Below are 20981 nucleotides of genomic sequence, written 5' to 3' on the forward strand. Positions count from 1 at the left end.
TATGGCAGCCCAAAAAGCCTGCTAAAGCACTCAGATCTTGCTCCTAGCCCTGACCATAAACCAGTGTAAGGGGCCTTGGTGGCTCGGCACTGCTCCTAGCACACGTGTTGGGGTACATGAAATACAAAGCAGAGGTGTAGGAAATATTGAGGGATGTGCACGATGTCAGCATCTCTGCGTGTGCGTCTCTCTTGCTAATTTTTCTAATGGGTTTAATATGGATTTTGGAAGCTGTGCTCCAGGGTGGTGCGATGCCCATCAAAGTCAATGGGATAATATCCATTGATTTTTAACAGGCAATGGATCAGGGCTCTACAGAGTTAATTGCCTGTTACATAACACAAATGATTTTTAAAAATATGCCTAATTAACCTAATAGAATGGTTGATCTGATCTGTCAGGTAAATGATACACATTTTCTTTCTTTTTCTGGAGCTTAATTAAATATTTACCTAAGAGTGTCTTGTGCTATTAACACGTTCATCTGTTATTGAGATAATAGGAATTGTAATTGAGGGAAAGTATTAAACTATACACTTTTTTTTTTTTTTTTTTTTTATGTTGGAAACCAACCAGATTTGGTCACAGCACCTGTATTTCGAAGTGCTAATGACCATAGCTGTGTCTCAGGTGACTCAGGTTCCCGCTACTCCTCCAGGAGTGGCTGAAGCAATACCAGGTGGGGAGGTAGCTCTTGTGTTTGTAGTCTTAGGGAGCACTCAGAGTTTCTCCAACCAGCAAAAAAAAAAACAAACGCATCTTTTTCCAATTAGATTAAAGCTACTGTTTGTGCGTGGCAAAAGGCAAGCAAGGTTTTTATTTCATTAGGGCGCTGGTGGGCACACGGGAGTAAGTTAGAAAATAGCACTGAAACGTGCAATAACGCTATAGATCGACGCCAGGCACATTCCTTGATATTTAGCACACAGTATGTAAAAAAACAAAGCAGTGTGGTCCATCAGGGTACTCAAGGATGTGTTTGTGTTGAGTGTGAGTGATCTCAGCTGAATTCACACCGGTGTGAACTGGGGTTTTGGTGGAATTACTCGCAGGCTTCCCTGAAACGTGTGCTGAGGTTGCTGGTGTACGTCTACCCATCCAATTTTTAGGCCAGAGGAAAGTCTCTTGAGGCTCCCAACTTGCTTTGGTAGAGGTTTTGTGGTGGCTGTGGTTGTTTAAGTGTACATCTCCTGGGCAGAGGGTGCCAGGCCTGCAGGAGGTGGACGTCAGTGACTTCTCCTGGGCCGTGGGGCGACCTCCGGCCTTGAGGTGCGCGGCCTTGTGTTGGGCACCCATGGGACACGGCCTCAGCAGCTGGGGTGTGTAGTGAAGAAGGTCCTATGTCTTTTTTTTCATTGTTCCCACAAACGTGGAGCCTTGAAGCATCACAAGGAAGGTTTAATACTAGTAAATTGGTTTCATTGACAATATCTCATTTTTTACTGGGAAAAACCCGGGGAAAGTGGAATGGAAATACCACCATCAGAAGAAATACTGGGGATTATGAAATGTGGAGAGCACCTTATGCAAAACGTTTGATGTGATTTTTGTCAGACTGTCTGAAACGCTGTGTGTCTCCTAACGATTGCAATGAATTTTGTATTAAACAGTGAAGGCAAAACCCGAGCTACCTGCTATGTGCTGAGCTTTAGGAATGTGCTTTTCTGTGCCAAAACGTTTTTCTAAAATGGTAGCCTCGCCAGGGCGGTGAGAGTTAACACCCTAAATACGTCTTTACTTGAACTTCCCAGTTGCTCTGTTTTCTCAGATTTTGGTTTTTTACTGTTTGACCATACCTGGTTTTGTGCTGGAGGCTCTGGCAGGACTCGAAGTGGTCGAGTGCAGCCACTCCTCAGCGGCGAGGAGCGCTGAGCCACTGGAGTAATTTTATGCTCAAACCTCAGGTTCCTGAGGGTCCGGTTCATTTCTGCTGTGAATTTAAATGAGTTAATTTAAGCAGTGGGTCAGAAGCCACTACCATCGTAGTAGCCCTGTGCCTGATTCTTAATTAAAGGCAACAGGAGATTAATTTGAAACATTAATTTAAAAGTGCCTATACAAAAGGAAAGAATTATTGCAATAAAGCCTAAAGAACTTTTTTGTCCCTAGATGTAGAAGACAGAACTAGCTCAGGGTCCTGGGGGAATACAGGACATCCTAGTCCATCCAGGGTAAGTATATCTAATCTTTTTCCCCAAACCAGACATCCTGCATATGTAAATTTGCAATCTTAAATATGAGTTTTACACCTGATTGTGCAGAGAAATGGGCATGCGAAGTTGGCAGCGGTCTTGTGTTCCCTTTAAAATTGCCTTTTTTTTTTTTTTAAAAAAAAAAAAAGCATTCAAACCTGATCCTGTGATTGAATTTGGCACCTGCTCCGCTGCTGCTAACAGGTAGTGAGAAGATTAATTAATCATTTTGCCTGGTGTGGTAGCAGCCACCTGGCCGTGGAGCAGCGAATGCTGGTGTTGAACATTTTGTAGTGAGTTTTTTTTTTTGGGGTGGCTGGTGCTGATGCCCCCAAAGAGGGCCGAGGCAGCGCAGCTTCTCGAGGAGATGGGGAAGGGACCCCGAGGGCAGGCTGGTGTTCACAGCACCAGCTCCCAGACCCTTTTAGAGACCCTTTAGCCGTGCAGACCCTTCAGCCATCTCGGGCTGCAGCGGGGCCGAGCGCTGCTCCGTGCAGAGCCCCCCTGCACGCCCGGTGCTCCAGCGTCACGATCGTTATTTCTGTTTACATCCTGCAAAGGCATGAAGTACTCTTAGGCTGGGCAAAAAGTGGCTGAGCTCTCACTCTACGCCCTTATTCAGCCAGTTTGTTTAAATTGCTTTTTAATTGTTTTCTAATTAACGTGAAGGAGCCAGGCTGGTGAGCAGCGCAGGCTGCTGCTTGGTGCCCCCGAGTGCTTTTGCTGCTCGTCCTTGGGCCCGTCTTTCCCCTCGGGGTGGGTTTTTGGTAGGTGCCCACGTTCAAAGGGGGTCCCCAGGTGCTGCCCGGCGGGGACCCTGGCCCTGTCACCGAGGGCTGGAAGCCCGACACCTTTTCTTCCCTCCCGCTTAGCATCCATTACGTCATTACCGCTCGCGTCTGTCACTTTTATTTTTATCCCCTTTTTTTTCGCTTGACACTTGTATTGCTTCCCGGGGAAAAATGTTTTGAAAAGTAAATTCTAAATTTGCACACACAATTATTTATGCATGCAAAAACTTGAATGTGAGCGCACAATTAAGTTTTGCGATAGAAAGAAAAGAGCACGAGCCTGGGGAGAATTCTGGACTTTCAATCAAGGCTGTGCATTAACTTGCAGAGTTACACCCCAAACAGCCTGACCTCTCTCTGTTTCCCTTTTTGTGAAGTGATGCTGGTGTTTCCACGCTGGGAGAATGAGTTTCTTGTGCGCTCTTCCGAAGCAAAGAAACAAAACATTACACAACTCCCTGCGCGGCCAATATTTGCAGTTAATTTTAAGATTTGGCTAATCTGCTGGCTGAGAGGGGAAGGTTACTCTCAGGCTGTTTTTGAAAGTTAGGGCCTGATCCTGCCAAGGTTTGATAAATTCATTCCTCTGTGGGTACTGTGATGCTGCTGATCACCCCAAAAATACTCACAGGCCAGCACAGGAGGGGCAGCAGGCACTCACAGGTCACTTAGAGAAGTGTGTGCACAAGCACTAGCACCACGGAGGGTTATTTTTCAGTATAAAGTTATCCTCCACACCCACTGTGTAACAGTTTTGGAAATTCGTTTTATAGGCACTTGCACGCATATAGCAGCGAAGTGATTCAGAGAGCAAACTTCTACGTAGAAATAAATTTTAAAAGCAAAACATTAAAAGAAATACTTCTTCCTTTTTTTTTTTATGTTATGGGTAAGAAGATTTTCATGCTAAGAGGGCCTTTTGCTGCATTACACAGCAGAAAGCTCCAGGAACCTCATCTCAGTCCCCCATTCAGGATTACCCACAGAGCAAACCAAAGTCAATTGCTAACAAAATAAAAATTTGAAACAGCTTTAAAAACGCTCTGGAACACATCACTTCCAGCGGAATCAATAGAGGAAAACAATAAAAGGACTAATATTTCTTATAGATGACTTAAGACTTAGAAGGGGAATATGGGCCTGTAGGTTTTGAAAAATGCTGTAAAAATGTGTAAAATTGTTTTTCCCCACTTTGTTAACAGAACTATGGAGATGGGACTCACTACGATCATATGGCGAGCAGAGACCTCGGGTCACACGACAATCTCTCTCCTCCTTTTGTCAATTCCAGAATACAAAGTAAGAAACGATTTCCTAACTTAACTGTGTTTTTGGAAGTGGAATTAATGAACGAGAAATAAAATTCTGAGGGTATAAAATCCTTATCCTCATTCTTGGGGCGATTGCACTCGGTATAAGGGTGGGAACATGCTTTTTTTTTAAAGCTTCCGTATGATTACAAAACGTACATGAGTTGCATTTACGGAACAGGCTGTTTTCCTCTGGTAAGGGGGGGGGTATGACTTCTGATGTGGTGACTGTTTGCTGAAGGAGGTAAATCTATGCGTCCTAAGGCACAGCCTTTCCTTTCTAAGATGTGACCGGTTGGCAGAGAAAATAAGGATGTGCCCTGAGCAGGACTTGAAGAGTAGGAAAGGCTTTCTGAAAGCTTTAGAAGTCTATGTTCACAGAAGGGAAGAGACAGATAGCTGCTGAGGGACACCGAAACCCTTGTTTGTTTTGGAGCGTGATGGGTCGCTGCCTGCTGGGACCTGTGAGCTGCAGGCTCCCGGGTTGCACATGAAGGTGGCTGCAGCATGTTCGGCTCAGAGCAGCAAGATCTGCCCGAGGCGTTTGGCAGGGACCCTCCTTCTGCCCCACGCCCCATGATAGGAAGTTTTGACACCCCTGAATAACCATTTAGCTTTAGCAGCAAGCACCACGGCAGTATGAAGCGAGGCTGTAATTATTTGTCAGTGAATGATAGCTACTTTCTTTAATTACGGTTGATAAATGAGTTTGGTTAAAGTAAATATATGATGTAAAAATATTAGTAATGTTTGCGCTTGGCCAAGATCACACCCTTCTTCTGCAGTTGTCAATGAACTAACCAAATGCTTTGCTTTAAAGGGTTGAATGCAAGCCAAAAAAAACATGGAGCTGTAACTGTGATATATCATTCTTCAGCTCTAATATATGTCCCTAAAATATGCCTTGTCTTTTAATATTGGGAAATATTTGTGAGTTGTTTAACATATGGGACAATGTTGGAGCTTGTAGTCATTTGTATGTATTCACGTACAAAACATGGTTACAACAGTTTTAAAGGGTCTAATATAAGCCAAAAAAAGCATGGAAATTTCAACACTCCCTTCTTAACTCACGCCATGGGGCTTAGGTAGTGCACAGAGACACTTCACAAATAGCCACACACTTCTGTGAAACCCACTGGGCTGTGGGATGCTTTCAAGTTTAACCTTTAATTTGAATCTGAAGAACTTAAAAGTGTCTCTTGCTTCTGCCTGCCCTTAGGTTACAGAAAAATCTCATTCCTGTCTGATTGTTTTTGCCAATCTTACTGAAAATACTGGTTTCGCTTGGTTTAAGACGTTTGTTTTCTAGAAGCGTGTTCAGAGGCACACAGTGAATTAAGCCATGTAGGACTCTTAGAAATTTGGGATCCCCCATTTCAGTGTTGTTCAAGTCCCAGTTGTCCCCAGCGGAGAGGTTTGCACAACCACTGCTAGCCCAGCTGTGGGCTCTGTGCTCCAGATGTCTTCTCCTGCCCTTGGTAGGGGCTAGGAGCATGGCAGGTGTCCTACAATTTCGTGTTTCTGAAGCACCCTGAAACTTTTGTCTGCTTATACAACTTGAAATTTTCAAGTTGTTATATGTGCAAGCCTGTGTTATTGTGTGTGTGTGTGCTGCTGGGGCCATCAGCTGCCTCCTGCAGCCGAGTTCAACATAATTGTCTGGTAATTGGGGTGGACTCTTCTTAATCCGTTTTGTCAGGCAGCAGAGGTGGCAGGGCCCATGCCCTTTTGTGCCGTGGTGTCGGTGTGTTTCTCGATGTGGGGCATTTATCTGGAGGAGGTGGGGATGATGTGATGTGGACATTTCCCTCCAGTGGAAATTCTGCTGGGCATCCTTGGCCAGGATCTTCGTTTTGTGTGGTGTTGGACTGGAGATGGGGCTGTGAGTAGCTCTGCTGGGCTGGATGACACTTGTAAATCCATGCTGATCACCTGAATCTGTGATTTGGGGAGTATTATAAATATTGCTGTGATGAATAATGCATGTTGTTGTTTAGCAGAGGTGTCCTGACCCCAGGACTTTGAACCCTCTGAAGGAGAGGTCCCCATAACTGCTGGTATAGCATGACTTGCACCTCCACAAGCAGGCAGTAACTTTCTTTTCATGCTGTTATTTCTCTTGGCAACTGATAGAGCCTGATTATCATCCATTTTGAACCAGTTTCGTACTGGTGCATGCTCCTGACTCGAACGAAGCTGCTCCTAACGCGAGGGGTGTGGCAGCAGCGAGGCCTTCATGTCACCTCTGGTTTTATTGCTCTTAAATAGCATAATTGGTACATTGATTAAATGTCTTGTCTTTACGAGTAAGAAGTTATTAGTAATGCTTAAATCAGAAACAGGCTAGATAGCTATATGGTTAATATGTTTCACAGAAAAGAACCACAAATGGCAGTTCGATCTCATGTGCTGCTGCTTCTGCTCTCGTGCCGGTTTTAGAGCAGCTCGTTGCTGTTAACACCGACATCCCCTGAATCTTTGCAGCTTTTCATTTGCTGACATTTGCTTGTGTCCCAGACAGTGGTCTGGATGGGTCTGGTGCTGTCTTTATGGATGGAAAAGACCCCAAAAGTCCCAGGTGGGAATGGGACGGGGCTGCAGGCGGCCAGGCCCTGTTCTCCCTCAGAGCTGGGCCAGATGAGTGCCTCCCTGTCACACTCACCGTGTTCATTCCTTAAAATCTGTGAACCACAAACCTCTGCAGGGAGTGGGTGTGCTTAAATGAGGGCTTACGTTGTGTTTTATTCTCCAGATGCTTATTTTTAACACACATTGTGCTGTGGCTGGCATCTAGCAGGCAGCCTGTGCCTCAGGCTTCAGGGCCGGCTGCGTGGTGAGGAGCAGGTGAAGCTGCAGAGCTCCTTGCGTTGCTTACCGTTTCTCAAATCCTTCCTTAAACTACTGCCTGTGTGTTTTCAAACACAGCTTCTTCTGTGCATTTCCGAAGTCCAGGTACTCTACTGGGTATTTTGGTTTTGTTTTAAGAGTAACCAAAGAGTACTCGCTTGGCCCAGAAATGAAACATGCGCGGGCTGATAGCTGCAGCGGGCATGGCGTTGGTTCTTGTTGCCTCTCCATTTCCACCTGTGTCTTTGGTGAGCACTTTCTCTCTTGCTACTTTGGATATTTTGCTAGTACATTGTATCAATATCGTTTACCAATGTACAGTAACTTGTTTCTAACCCCGTTGTAGCTTAAAGTAGCATTTCACTGCAAGGATTACGCTGACGTTTTGGGTGCTGTTGAAGAAAGCTGCTGGCTTGCGTGGTGACCTTCGAGTCTCATCTGGGCTGGTGGTTGATATTTTGATTTGGTTACTGTGGTCGTACTGTGACAGCTGCTGGGTTGTTGTAATTCAGTTCCTCTCCTTGGTTTGCCTACCAGGAGTATTTAGGTTTGTGCCGCTTGGAGCTGCCGCAGCCTGGTGTGCTGGGATGTGCTGTGGGTGCTCTTAGCTGGAGTGACCGAGGGCATGGGGAACACTCCACGAGAAAATTGTCCCTGACTTGATTAAGTGTTAGGTATAGTACTTCTGAAAAGAGATAATGGAAATAGAAAATATGGAAGTAATAGACATGAAAATAGAAAAGAGCAAAAATATTTTATTTGGCGGCATGGACGGTTTGTGTGCTTCTCCCCTCCACCTGTAATATTTCTAGTGTTCAAAGCAGTGACTTTGATACCTTACTGAAAAAGGTCCCACCCCACTCACTGCCTGCAGTGCTGGAAGGTGGATATTTTACTTCTGATACTGTTGTGAGACTCTGAAGGGACATAAGCTCACTGAATGTACCTCTCAATTTTTATAGGAGTCGGTCAGTGGTCTGGTATGTGAAGACAAATCTCTATTGCTAAATGCAAAATAAAGAATTTCAACCTTTTTCCCTCCTAATCGTCTACTTCGAATTGATCCTGCGCGGTGTGGGGTTGTGCTGTTACACAATCGCTTGCTTGCCATGCTTTTTGGAGGGCTGGCACTTGGATTTTCCAGAGGCGGTTGTATCACGAAACAAATATTTTCACCTATGGATTCTTCCCTCCTTTTAAAAAACCTCCAAGTCGATTTTTTTTCCTCTCTGCATTGTTATTTCTGAGAAGGTGGTGTTTTCTCGCGGTTAAGTGACCGAGCCCTGACCATGCCAGGAGGTGCAGCTGGGCTGCTTGGTGCTGGGAGTGGTGCTTGCTCCCAGCTGGTGTTCCCAGCAGCTTGGCTCCGCTGCCCGGCTGCTGCTTAGCGAGTTGCCGAATGTCTTTGTACTCGAAGGAGCCTTCCTATTTATCTGTCTGAAGAATGCGCAGTGTATATTTTGCAGGGATATTGTGCGATTTGATAAATTACTGTCTGGAAAACATCCTGAGTTCATTGGATACTCTGTGTATATGCCAAATTTTAATATTATTTTTAATGCTATGATAGCACTTGTCTCCATATGAATATTGCTGTGGTATTTGCTTTTAATCCGGACAGCTTTGATTCTGTTACTGTTATTATAAGTAGAGCTGGAATTTTTGCAGATTAGTTAAGTTTACCCAACACAGCATTATAAGGCCTTGCTTTCAATTGCTAAACTATAAACATTTGGGATGAAATTTTCCATGCTGTGTATCTGACTCAGCCTGATTATTATTTTTTTAACCTTCTGCAGAAATGATTTCAACATTTCCTAAAATGAGATTACATTTCATCCTGGCAGATTTTTGATTTTCTCAGTTAGCGCCTGGCATGTCATGAACATTAATTCTTTTTCACACCGCCTCTGTTATGTCAGGTGGCTTTGGGTCCCCCCTTTGCAGCTGGAGAACTTAAGGTACGTGAAGAACCACGAGGGAAACGTCAAAAACTGTCTAGTAATAATTCAGAAATGCAGAAGGTTTTGATTCTCGTGGTTGTGCTGCTTCTTTCTGGTCATCCATATTACGAGAACACACATTCAACAGCCACTTATTTACCATAGTGTTGTCTGATTTTTTTTTCTTATTGTATTTTTTTGTATCGCTATTGCTTTTTTTTTTTTTGGTATTGTATTATTGCTTTTTCAATGCAGTGTAATTTCTTAGTATTACAAAGAGGGTCTTTATTAAAGGCATCAGACAACTTACAGTGGATAGAAATTAATACATACGACTATGATAATTGCAAAAAATAAATTCCATGTGACAGACAGACAGAACCACATGACATTGCTTTTTGGATAGCAGTCAAAGGTGGATTTTCAGGACTCACAAGCAGCATCTCTTCCAGAAATATCTGTCACTCTCTGGCTAGTTTTACCATCAAGTAAGATGTTTTTCAACAACAGAAAAACTGAATCTAGCAGCTTGAAAGGCCTTCAGAAACCAAAGAACTGGAAATCCCGGGCTCCAGTTTTCACTTAAAATATTGTGTTTTGGTGCAGCTGGCACAACACCACACTGGCAGCTTTAGGAGGAATCGCACAAGGGGTGAGGAAGGGGCTTCCCCTTCTGCGTGGGAGCTGTGGGGAGTGGTGTGAGCCCACGCGTGCCCAGCTGGGTGCACTGGATCCTAACCCCAATAACCCCAATCTGCTGCGGAGGGCATAGGCTTAAGTGTGACGAGTGTCAAATCCCCCAAGGAAGCTGAGGCGTGATGTGGCTGGGCTGCAAGGAGACCTTTGACGTGGTCCGGTGTTTGAGGATGGAAAACATGCCGGGAATGCCAGCAGCTCTGCTATATTTATCCATAGCAGCTATGACCTGGAGAAGACCGGTCCCACCACCTAGGACTGCGGTGTCCTTGCTTGTGCTCGCAAGAGAGGTGGGAAAAGGTCTGAAACCCTGGCTTCAGTCGCCACCTTTGAGCTATTGGGCTGATCTGTCACGTGCTTCATAATCTGCCCCTGGCATCTCATTTTTTGGGCAGTTTTATTTACCTCTAGACTCACTTAACTCTCCTTCCACCCACCTTGTTGAATGTCGCATGGATATACGTGCTCACCAACATCACTTCTGCTCCTTGGGAGTGCAGGAGGCTGTCCAGCCGAGGCGACTGGAAGGTCTGAGATAGCTTTCAAATAGCACCCAAATTCAGAAAGAGCAGTGTTGAATTTTTTTTTTTGGCCAAATCTAGAATTGCTTCACCAATCAATGTTTCTTAACATCTCCGAAATTCAGAAACAAAACTGATCTGAGAAATAACTGCATCCCCTTGAGTATTTTTCAAGTGGGGCACTCTAAATGCATCTCTGAGGACCAAAAGTCCGAGTTTTAGCTACGCGGGGTGTCAAGGCTGAGACCTGAGGTGCTTGGATGCAGCATTTGGGCTTTGGAAGGTAACCACAATGGAAATCACACCATTTTCTGTTCACGGGGGCCTTGAAAGAGGCCTTAAAAATGCTTTGTGGAAGGCAGGGGCTCACATGCCTCTTGTCATGCAGTATACCTGCTGCTCCTGCCATGTTTCAGTTATATACAAGCAAAATTATCAGTACAGATCTGTGCTGAAAAGCATTTTGTAGATGAAGATGGAAGTACATCGTGGTTCCTAAGCACGAGGTAATGCATTTTGCAGCGTGTCGCTTTGCAGGGCTCTCAGCTCCAAGCCTCTCGTACAGTCCCAAAGAAAAAGAAATTGCAAGGACATCTCCATTTATTTGGGGCGCGAGCAGCAGATGTATAAATAGAAACCGTAGACTGTGGCAATTAATGTCTGCATACTGAGCGAAGAATTGAAATATTATTTTGTCCTACATAGTTTCAGCGCAGTTTACATTCCGTTGCGTTTTGTTCTTAAACAAGCCCGAGCCTTTTTAATAAGTTATTTGGGGCGACGGTTGTGTTCTGCATAGTGTGGCACGGGCTAAAGCTGTGTGAAAACGGGGTGTTGAGCTGCAAACGTGCTTGATCGGGCTTCGGGGTGCGAATTGCAGCGGGTTGAAGTTGGCAAAATGCTGGCTGAAGTTATTAAATAGAGAGGGGAGTCCCCGTGCTGGCAGCCCAGCCCTGTCTCGGGAACGGAACTGGATTTGAAGGGAACATCTGTAAGGCCCCCGAAATGGTTAATGAGCTTCTGCCCTTTTTATAGATGAACTTAGTTTGGCTTTCAAATCAGCATTTGCTGCTCTTCTCCAGCTGAGCTGATATTCGTGGCAGAGGGAATTTGAGCTCACACCTGTTTGAGCATTAAAAGAAACCTAAGAGTGACTTCCTTCAAATATTCATGGAGAGGAAAAAATGCAATTTCTAGGAAGTTTTTCAGCACCAGGAAAAACATCGATAGGCACATTTAAAGGAGGGGAGGGATCAGCAACAACAACAAGCTGGCGTTGGTTTGTGAATTACTTAAAATCTTGATATTTTCCAGGGCTGGTGATAGTCACGTAATCGGGGAGCACGCACTTAAAGGTAGAGGCGTGCTTCTGGAGGACGCGGCCGGCCTGGACGTGGAAGGGATTTGCATTACAGCTGGAAAGCATACATGTGGGAAAATCTGTGAAACAAAACAAATTTGTTGAATTACTGGGTCATTTACATAGCTGCTCCAGTCATGGTCCGTTAAACAGGCAAAAACAATGGTTTTGTTCTGCTCTCTAGTTAAGGCACAGAATGTGTAAAACAATGCGGAGTTAGCGGGATAATTAATGATGATTCGGGGCCTTGCTCTTACCTTAGGCCCGAGCTTCGCAGCGTACAGAGACGTTGAATCGAGTAAGGCGTTAGCTAAATAGGGTCGACTTCCTTTGTTTAGGGCCTGGCGCGTTCTCCTCCAAAAAAACAGAGAAAGCTGCAACCGCCTGGGCTAAGCGCCGTATTTCTGGAGCAGATTTCCTCCAAGCTTTTTGTCTGTAACCTAGGGCACGTCCGGGAGTGAAACGTATCCCGTTGGCTTCTGCAGGAGGACGGGATTGTCTCGTGACAAAGTCGTTTTTACTTTCCCGGTTGCATTTTTAATCCTCTCTCCCGGCTCCTGCTGCCAGTTGGTGTGCTGGTGTCTCTATTCCCGTCCCCGCTCTCCGGCACTGCTCTGGGTTTTGCACGTTTGGTCAGATGCACAGAATATAGAAAATCAAATATAAAAGAGCTCGGATGAAAATGATAAAAAGGGTATGACAGGAGGGTACAGTAATCCTCCGCCGCACCATGCCAATAGATACATCTTGCCATATGGTCGGAATTAAGGACAGCACCAGTTCTCACACTACACGAGGCTGCTGGTATACTAGGTCCGTGCTTTGATCCTTGTACCATGTGAAATAAAAAGATATGGAGCATGCATTTAACAGGAACCATCAGTACTTTAATTAGATTATATTTCTTTTTAACTAAAATCAGAGTCCCCCAAGCCGTTGCGTTACTTTGCAGACTTTTACTATGTGATTGTGGTCTGAAGCACATTCGATAGATCTAAAAAGAGTGCAGAAGGGAAAGCGATAAAGGAGGGTATTCTGGGGAGCAAACATGCTGACTGGGTGTGCTGAAGCAGAAATCAGGCTAACTATCAAACACTGCAAGTGATATTATTTGGAAAAAGCAGTTTTGATTCCTGGATGAGGAAGCTGTGTGGTTAGATCAGCAAGAATTTAGTTACAAGCATTTTTTAAACTGTTGTTTAAATAAATTTTAATTATGGTGTTTAGTTCAAGCATTCATATCTTTCCTACTCTCTCTATTTTCATGTGTGTTATATCCCTGGAATTGAAAATGCCAGCTTCTGCTTCTCACAGACAGCAACTTCTGTTTCCCCAAGTACTTCCAGGACAATATTTTTCCTTCCCTAAATGTTCCCATTCCCATAAACCTCCTAGGGAATTATTCCAAGGCCAGTTTAGACCTGGATTTGCAAGTGGCTGAGATTACAAATCCCCCACGGCAGGGGAAGAGGCACCTGAAAGATAGCAAAATCTGACGAGATAAGAGCTTATTTTAGGAACTACTACGTGAAGGAGTTTGCAAGTGTCCATAAAATTTGGCCCAGTGGCAGTGCTCTACGTAATCGGTCTCCATTTCAAGAAGCAAAGACGATGCCGTGTAAATACACACCATCAATATAAGGTGGGAAACATCGAGTACTGCTCAGAGAATGCGTGGAATGAGGTGAAGTGTTAAAAAATAATAACACGAAAGCAAAGATAAAGAAGGGAGAGACTGGAGGTGAGGTGAGGATAAATAATCGTGAAAGATTATTGCAATGCATAAGGAAGAAGAGGTCAGTAAAGTAGATTTTAGGACCTCTTAGAGATGGAAAGGGTAATTTATTGACAGATGATGTAGACACTGCTGAAAAATAAATGGATTTCTCGCCTCAGTGTTCACAAAAGAGGATGGGGAACAGATGCCAGAATCAGATATAAATTTCCCAGGAGAGAGTCAAGAAATATTGAAGGAAATAGGGATTATTCCAGAATGGGTGATCACACGGTGGGTGAGAACATCAGTAGATGGATTAAACCCTGTAGAGGAGCCATCACTGAATGCTTAAATAAGAAAAGAGAAAGGGGTATTTAATGCTGTGGGGTGGGGGGAAGGAGGGATGAGCAAACCCAACAAACCCTCTCTTCTGTTCCTTGGTGTCCTCGGTTGTCCCCAGTGGTGACCATCGAGGAGCTCTAGTTCTCCGTAGTGGCACGTTGATAAAGTCCTTAAGGGACAAAAAAAATAAGTTTTGTGCTTGACTGCTTCAGTCATTTTAAAGTAGTTTTAAATACTTGGAATATTTTTTTTTTTGGAATGAGGAGTCTGATCTCCACAAAATGTGCCGTCCTGGATGGAAAGGGCGACCATGAACTTGTGGCCACCTGGAAGGAACGGCTCAGATGGGTGAGAAGCCACACTTGTGGCCTTCTTCAGCGCGGATGTTAGAACAGCAATTAAAACGGATGGATCTGTGGATGGAGGGGAATAAAACGAGGCAGGCTGAAACTGAACTTAGGTTGTCCGTCTGGCAGAGGAGATCCTCACCATTTGGATACCAAGCTGATTCAGCAAAACCCTTCTTTTAAAAACCTCGCAGTGCTTTAGAAACAGAATCCAGATCAAACAAGATTTCCCCCCGAGCAGAAGTTGCTCTCTGGTCCTTTGGAAAGCTTTTGCAGAAGCCCAAACCCTTTCTTCTGTCCCCCGAGTGGAGGCTCACCCTCTTCCCGAAGGCAGCTGCCGGCAGATTTCCTCTGCTGCTTTCTCATCCCTGCAGCTGCAGGGCAAAGGTTGCAGCCGAGATCCCCTTCTGCCTTCATCTCAGCTTCCCCCCTTGACAGATTTGCTTTGTTTTTGTTGGGGGACACCTCCTACCTCCACCCATCCTCTTTGGGGGCGTTGGAGGTGATGGTGAGTGGGGGGAATCTTTGAATAGAGACAAATCGTCTCGTAAGCCCTGCTTTGTGGATGGCAAAACCTCAACTGCTTCCAGAGCCTCTTGCCCGTAGCCATCCACCCATCTGCATTTTAATTCCTCGGACTCCGTGTCACCCTCCTGGCTGTGACCAACTAGCATCCCTACTCCTCAGTGTCCTAAATCTTTCATAGAGACACTTTTGACCCTCTCCGGTAAACATAAAATTCAGCTTTCCATGCCCCTAACCAAAATTTTCCGTATTTTTCCAAAATTTTCCAGCACTCCTGCCATCGTTAAATCCATTTTGTGCCTTTTTGGTGCTGCTGGATTCACGGCGCTGCCATTTTAGCCTTTGCATCTTTCAGCTTCTCTCCTCCTGTGGTTGGAAGAATTACCAGAAAGTCCCTATTGAAATGTTTCTGCTTTTCTGGGGAATAAAAGCCTTTTATCTCCCCCAAAACCCTTGGTTTACGCTCAGAATATTCTTATTTTGGGTCAGAATGTGCTTGGGGTGGGGGGGACCCAGCTGAGCCTTGCTCCTTGAAACGGCCCGTCCCTTGCAGCGTGTTTTGGTCGCCTGGACTTCACCTCTCGGAAGGGCAGAGCCGTTCTTTGTCTAACTTTGATATTTTTTTCACCACGCGAAATGGTTTTGATCACGTCCTCCGGAGCTGTCATCGCAGCCCGGCCGGTTGCGATCCCCGTGCCTGCTCATGTGGCGCACACCTGTAACATGTTGGGAACGGAGCGGGCTTTGAAGCTCGACTCGTTCCCTCATCAGAGCCCGCATATTTCTTCCATCGTGTAATGAGATTTGCTGATGATACAAAACGGGAGGGGAGCAGGCTGCACTTAAAAGAGAGGCAATATAAAATCCAGCTTTGGCCGTGCTCCTGCGCTCGGACGAGCCCTGCCCCGGCGCAGAGCCCTCGCGCACGGCTCTGTAAAGCAATAAACCCCCCCCTCGCCGGTTTCTCCTGCTGCAGTTTGGTTTTAATGCTTTAAAACACGGAGTAAAATAATTACTGAAACGCCGAGGGAGAGCAGAAGGATGAGGGGAGGGAGGAAAAGATGGGGAAGGGGAAGGGTGACGTGAACCTGCTTTTTCTCTGATCCTTTAGAGGAGAAGCAACGCCAACAGCAAAGCGAAAGGGAAACCAGGCTCAGCTCTCAGGGCTGTCGCGGGGACTGGTTCTTGAAATATTTTGCTGCAGGTAGGAGCAGGCTCCGGTCCCCGTGTCCTGTTCAAACTGGAAGGGACCTCAAAGTGAGGCGGCTCCGTGGTGCGTGTAGGCTCGTGGTGCTGGGTAACGGACAGTCAGACCCCAGGACTGATGGCAAACAGTCCATCAAAACCTTCACCCGCGTACAAAACAGGATTTTTTTCTTTCCTTTTTTCTTTTTTTTTTGAGCTAATAGGCTCAAAAAAATAGGCTCGTGAGCGAAGGTTGAATAAAAGTCAGAGGAAACTATGTTGGCACTTCATAAGGGACGAGCGAGGCCACATCCGTAATCCTGCGCACGGTTCTTGTCACCTTATTATTAGAGCTGTGTAAATCTGGCAAGGATTTGTATTTGCCAAATATACCTCTGGCCTAGATTTGGGCTTATATTGGGAATTCAGGCCAGTTTTAACGCCTGTGCAGTTTGGAATTTTTGCCAGTTTTAAGCAAAATAACAGGAAAGAGGATAATGAAGGACAGAGGAGTCAGGAAAGCAGAAAACTACGAAAGGCAGGAACTGGAAAAAGAGGAGAGGGACAAAGGAATATGGAGCCCGTTCCTTCTCTTCCACCTTCATTACATCCCTGCCTTAACAGAGCTTTTCTCTTCCCTTTCGTGCTTCAGCGTTGCTCTCTTTGAATTCAGAAGAATTAACTAAAGCTGGGGTTAGGGTTTAGGATCTGCTTTCCCCGAGGGCAGTGAATTGGATCCGAGTGGGCCAAGCAGATCCCAGAGCAGCCAAACATCCTCTGCGCTCGGGGCACTCGAGATTTGCCACCTTCTTCCTTTGGCACCTTTCTCGTGGGGAGACGGACGAGGGGATGGGGAAGAGAACGGGAGTGTGAGAAGCTGCCCCTTCCTCAAGGTCACCCAGGAGATCAGAGGGAAAACTGGAACAAAACCCAGCAGCAATCAGAGCAAGAAGCGCTGGTTCTGCTTGTGGAAGTCCTCAGTGCACGTCCGTGACCATATTGTGCCGGGAGGCCACCAAAATCTTCGCTTTTAAGCCCAAGATGCCTCTGCTGCTCCTCCTCTCAATGAATCGGCGCTGAAGTCGGCCGTGCAGGTTTGTAAGGATGAAAACACGGCAGGTATGCAGAAGGTACCCGTGGGGTGAGATAAAAGGAGTGTTGAGAATTCCCCCATTTAACGAGGTGAAGGGGCTGCCCTTGCTGCTGTGGGCCTTTGGCAGGAACTGCATGCAGAAGTTCTTGACCAGAGAAAATAATACAGGGATGTGAAAATGGCCAGCCCTAGACCCAGATCTGAGATAAAACGGGGGTGTTTTGGTGTTTGCGGGTTGCTCAGAATTTCCTCTCTTCGCGCACTTTTGGCTCCCCGCGTTCTCCGTGCCGGCGCTGCGGACAGCATCGCAGAGGGCTGCCGTGCTTTTCTTTCAAAACATCCCTTTTTGGATCCGCTTCGTGTGCCGTTGTGACTGCGCGCTTCTCCCTTCGGAGGCACGTGGGAAGCCGCTACGTTTTCATCCCTTTTTGACAGCATCCGAACTCGCAAGACTCCCGCGCCCTCCCTCACCGCCTCTCGTTGTAGCAGTGCTAAAATCTTTGCTTCTCCACTGCCCCAGCCTCGTGCCAGCCCGCGGCACATAACCTCGGCTGCTCCTCTCAGCAGCTCTGGCACGAGGCTGGTGGGGAGCAGAAACCCGGAGGAGCCACGCCGCAGCACACGGCGATCATTATTCCCCAGGTTTTCGGGTTTACCTGTTGTGCTCGGCGCAACAAAAGGAACGAAATCTCCGTAATTATCCGGGAAGGGGGAGGAGGTGGCGTTTTAGCCCCTTTGATCTCCAGCCGCAATAAGCTCGGCGTTTGGAAATTCGATTTGAAAGATTCCGCCGCGCGCATCTGCTTTGCGCGCCGCGATTTCTTTTGAGCCAGAAAAGAGAAATTTATTAATGCAAATGTACAGGTTCTGTTTGTTGGGAGGGGAGGAAGCCCGTTCAAAACACGAGTTGAGTCTCTTTCTTTCTAGCACTAGAAAATCTTAATGGGTACAACGGGGTGTTAGCGTTCTGGAGTTGATAGCAAAGTTTTGGGGGAGCAAGCGGACAGCAGAAAATGGCAGGACACTTCTGGGAGATAAAATACATGAGCAGTTGCAAGGTGCTAAGGACAAGAATTGGGGAAAAATTGAAGAGAAAATTGAAGAGAAAGGAATTGGGGAGCGGGGCTCGCGCTCAGTTGCTCTGCGGATGCCCAACGTGCTGGAAAATGAGTCGCGCCTTGCCAATTGAACGGGATCCAAAATTCAAGGTAGATACTTTTCAAAACATTACTTCAGAGATGCGACTTGTGCTTCTCGAAGCTCTGCACACAAACCCAGGGAAGACGGGTTGGACAGCGAAGCAGGTAGGAGATATACCTTGGCTCTAGTAGATGTTCCATCAGAATTTCCCCTCTGCGCCTTTTTTTTTCCTCCTCCCTGTCAAAACCTGCCAAACAGGAGCTTGGTCAGCCTGCAAGAATGCCGTATAAATGAGAACGTATATCCTGAAGCATATGTAAAGAAACCCTGAGCAGTCTGGGTGACAGCAGAGAGCTAAAATAAACCCGAAAGGTTCCGTTTGTTTGTTTTGAAATTAGCCCCTTTTTGTGCTTTGCGACTGGAGCGTATTGTCAGGATTTCAATGCCATTCATTCGGCGTTTGCCTGGCCAAGACCTTGCGTCAGGTGAGCCTCTCTGGACCAAGAGCATCCCTCAGATCTGTGCAGCCAGACAGGACGACTGCCTTGTGCTTGCTTTCAAGAATTTGGGGTCCACGCAATGCCATGGGAAGTGGAGACGTGGGCAAGTACCCATGGCGTTGGCTGGCACGAGGCTTTTGAGGCTTCTTTTTTTATTATTATTTTATTTTTCCCCATGGTTAGGAATAGGATTCACCCCGTTAAGTTTATCAGCACATCTTTCCTTCCCTCTCTGGTATCCCATACGACTTGGCCATGGCTGGCTGGGATTCCTGTTGCTCTTCTTGGGTTTCGTTGGTAGATGGGAAGCAATTTCTGCTGGCACGAGCAGAGGTGGCTTTGCTGCCCGATGGCAGACGGTGCTGGAGCTCAGCTTTCTAGCGGGGGCGATCCCTTGAATTCCTTCTCTTCCCCTCCAGTTGGAAGAGTTGGTGAGCGCTGCTCCCCGGGTGGGTAGGTGGAAGCTCCCCTTTTGTTGCAGTGCCGCCCTGGGCATTTTGGGACCACATCACGGGGACCCGGGCACCCCTTGGTGTCCGTGCGCTCCTCCGGGCATCTCCGGAGCCCTCCAGGAGCATCGCGGCTCCTGCTCCCCTCCTTTCCCCTCGGCGCCCTCGCCCCCGGCCCCGCGTCGCCCCCTCCCCGCGCGGCGGCGCCGAGACAGGGCGATTATGAAGACGTCAGTCGGAGCGGAGGCAGGCGAGAGGGGAGCCGCGCTCCAGATGAGGTCCTGGGGGAGCCGAGGAGGGTCATTCATGTACGACCATGTGTATGTGTCTGACAGACTGTGAAATGGTGCGTTGTTGCGCGGCTGCGCTGCACCTGGGCCCTTCATCTGTGATTGATTGGTTTGGTCATGTGTAATGGTCCCATCTGCTCCGTGTTGTTTTTCTTTTTTTACTTATAAACACCGTTCCCAGCGGCTGGGAGAGGATGAGCTATGTTTTGTCATCTTCACTTACACTTTAGCTCAAAAAAAGTGGTCAAGGAGGTAAGCTCGAAAGTCTGTCCAGGCAGCACGGAGCGGGAATACTTTTTTTTTTTTCCCTTTTCTTTTCTTTTTTTTTGATTTTTTTTGCCGTTTTTTTTCCCCTCCCGCGTGGAATTGAATCCCGACTGATATTTGACTCGTTCGTGAACCAGGAGAGACCCCAAACCGGCGAGCGAAGCGATTTGCACAAATCTGCCGATAGCGACTCTTACTGCAGCGAGGAGTTTTTTTGTAACCGAGCCAATACTTAATTAAAACCGCTGACATCATGGTGTTATAATTAAGCGTGGCATTAATTAAGCTGGAATAACGATTTTTTTTTATTAAGAGCCGCTCCAATTGTATAAGCGCGCGATCGGCAAAAAAACAAAATAATTTTTTATTAAAGGAGGAGAAATCCGGCCCCGCGCTCCGGCGCGCTCGCGGCACGGCGCCGCCACAAGTCTCGTCCCCAGCACCAACTTCGGGGGGCTGCGGCGCGAGAGAGGGGAGCGGGAGAGGTTGGGAGCGAAATTTGGTTGTTTTTCTTTTTTTTTTTTTTTTTTCCTTCTTTATTTTCCTTTTTTTTTTTTTTTTTTTTTTTTTGCCCAAAAATGCTGATCGGCTCCTGGCATTCTGATGGCTAATTATGCATCGGAGAGCTTCGACAGCTGCATTCATCATCATAAAATGTAATAATTAATGACATTCCAACAAAGAAAAATATGCAAATGAGAACTCATTAGCATTTTCATATTCAGCTTTGATAATGCTTTTGCTGACAAGGTTGTAATTAATGAAAATTCATGTCGCAGTCAGGAGATTGGATCGGTTTCATTCCGCTCACAATTCCCAAATGCTTGCATTATGGAAAATCGGCGGCTCTGCCAACTTTTCAGGGAAGAAAAAAACACACACACACACACTAAAAGCACCAGATGCAAATTAATGGTAGGGAGCCTTTAACTCTTTAAAGTCTTCTCCCCCGAGCCCCCCTCCCTCCCCGAAAAACGTGAAAGCAAACCAGCAGCCCCCGTGCAGGAATAGTTGGATGCGCAAGTTTCGGGGTCTTTTGGAAGTAACTCCGGCTTTCTGCCCAGAATACAAAAATTCCTGTTAAACTTTTTTTTCTTTTCTGTTTTTCCTTGTTCTTATACCTGCACGGTAATAAACTCTGAGAAAACGAGGCTTCTCGAAAGGTCTGCTCTCCCCTGCCCTTCTTTAATTAACTCTACAGTTGTTTCTCCACCCGAGGCTTCCCAGATCTGTGGCATCAGCTGGATGCCGTGGTGATGGGTGCAGGATACGGCCCCGCTATTTCCTGCTCCTCAGAGGCCAGCATTCGCCCGGGTGTGTATAAATCCCTGCGAGGCCTTGCAGAAATGCTCTGCTCCCTTTTTCCTCTCTGCTTTTATTTTGGTTTTGCCAAGCGGCCGCCCTCGGGTCGGGAGCGCTGGTCGCGCCGAGCCCAGCTCCAGGGCTGGCAGCAGCCGGGATCT

General features: G+C 46.5%; 1 protein-coding gene across 13 annotated transcripts in view; it reads left to right on the forward strand.

Moving 5' to 3' along the window:
- TCF4 (transcription factor 4) overlaps positions 1-20981 on the forward strand; it is a 176772-nt gene that overhangs the window by 53974 nt on the left and 101817 nt on the right. For all 13 annotated transcript variants that reach the window (XR_014619249.1, XM_084304351.1, XM_084304348.1 and 10 more), the window contains 2 exons: positions 2110-2171; positions 4186-4282. Coding sequence is in view for 12 of the 13 variants with exons in the window: in XM_084304351.1 (XP_084160477.1) it covers positions 2110-2171; positions 4186-4282 (159 nt within the window). In the remaining variant the exon portion in view is untranslated. The remainder of the gene's footprint in view (positions 1-2109; positions 2172-4185; positions 4283-20981) is intronic.

The sequence above is a fragment of the Netta rufina genome (assembly GCF_964035555.1).
Source record: "Netta rufina genome assembly, chromosome: W".
In the NCBI taxonomy this organism is placed as follows: domain Eukaryota; kingdom Metazoa; phylum Chordata; class Aves; order Anseriformes; family Anatidae; genus Netta; species Netta rufina.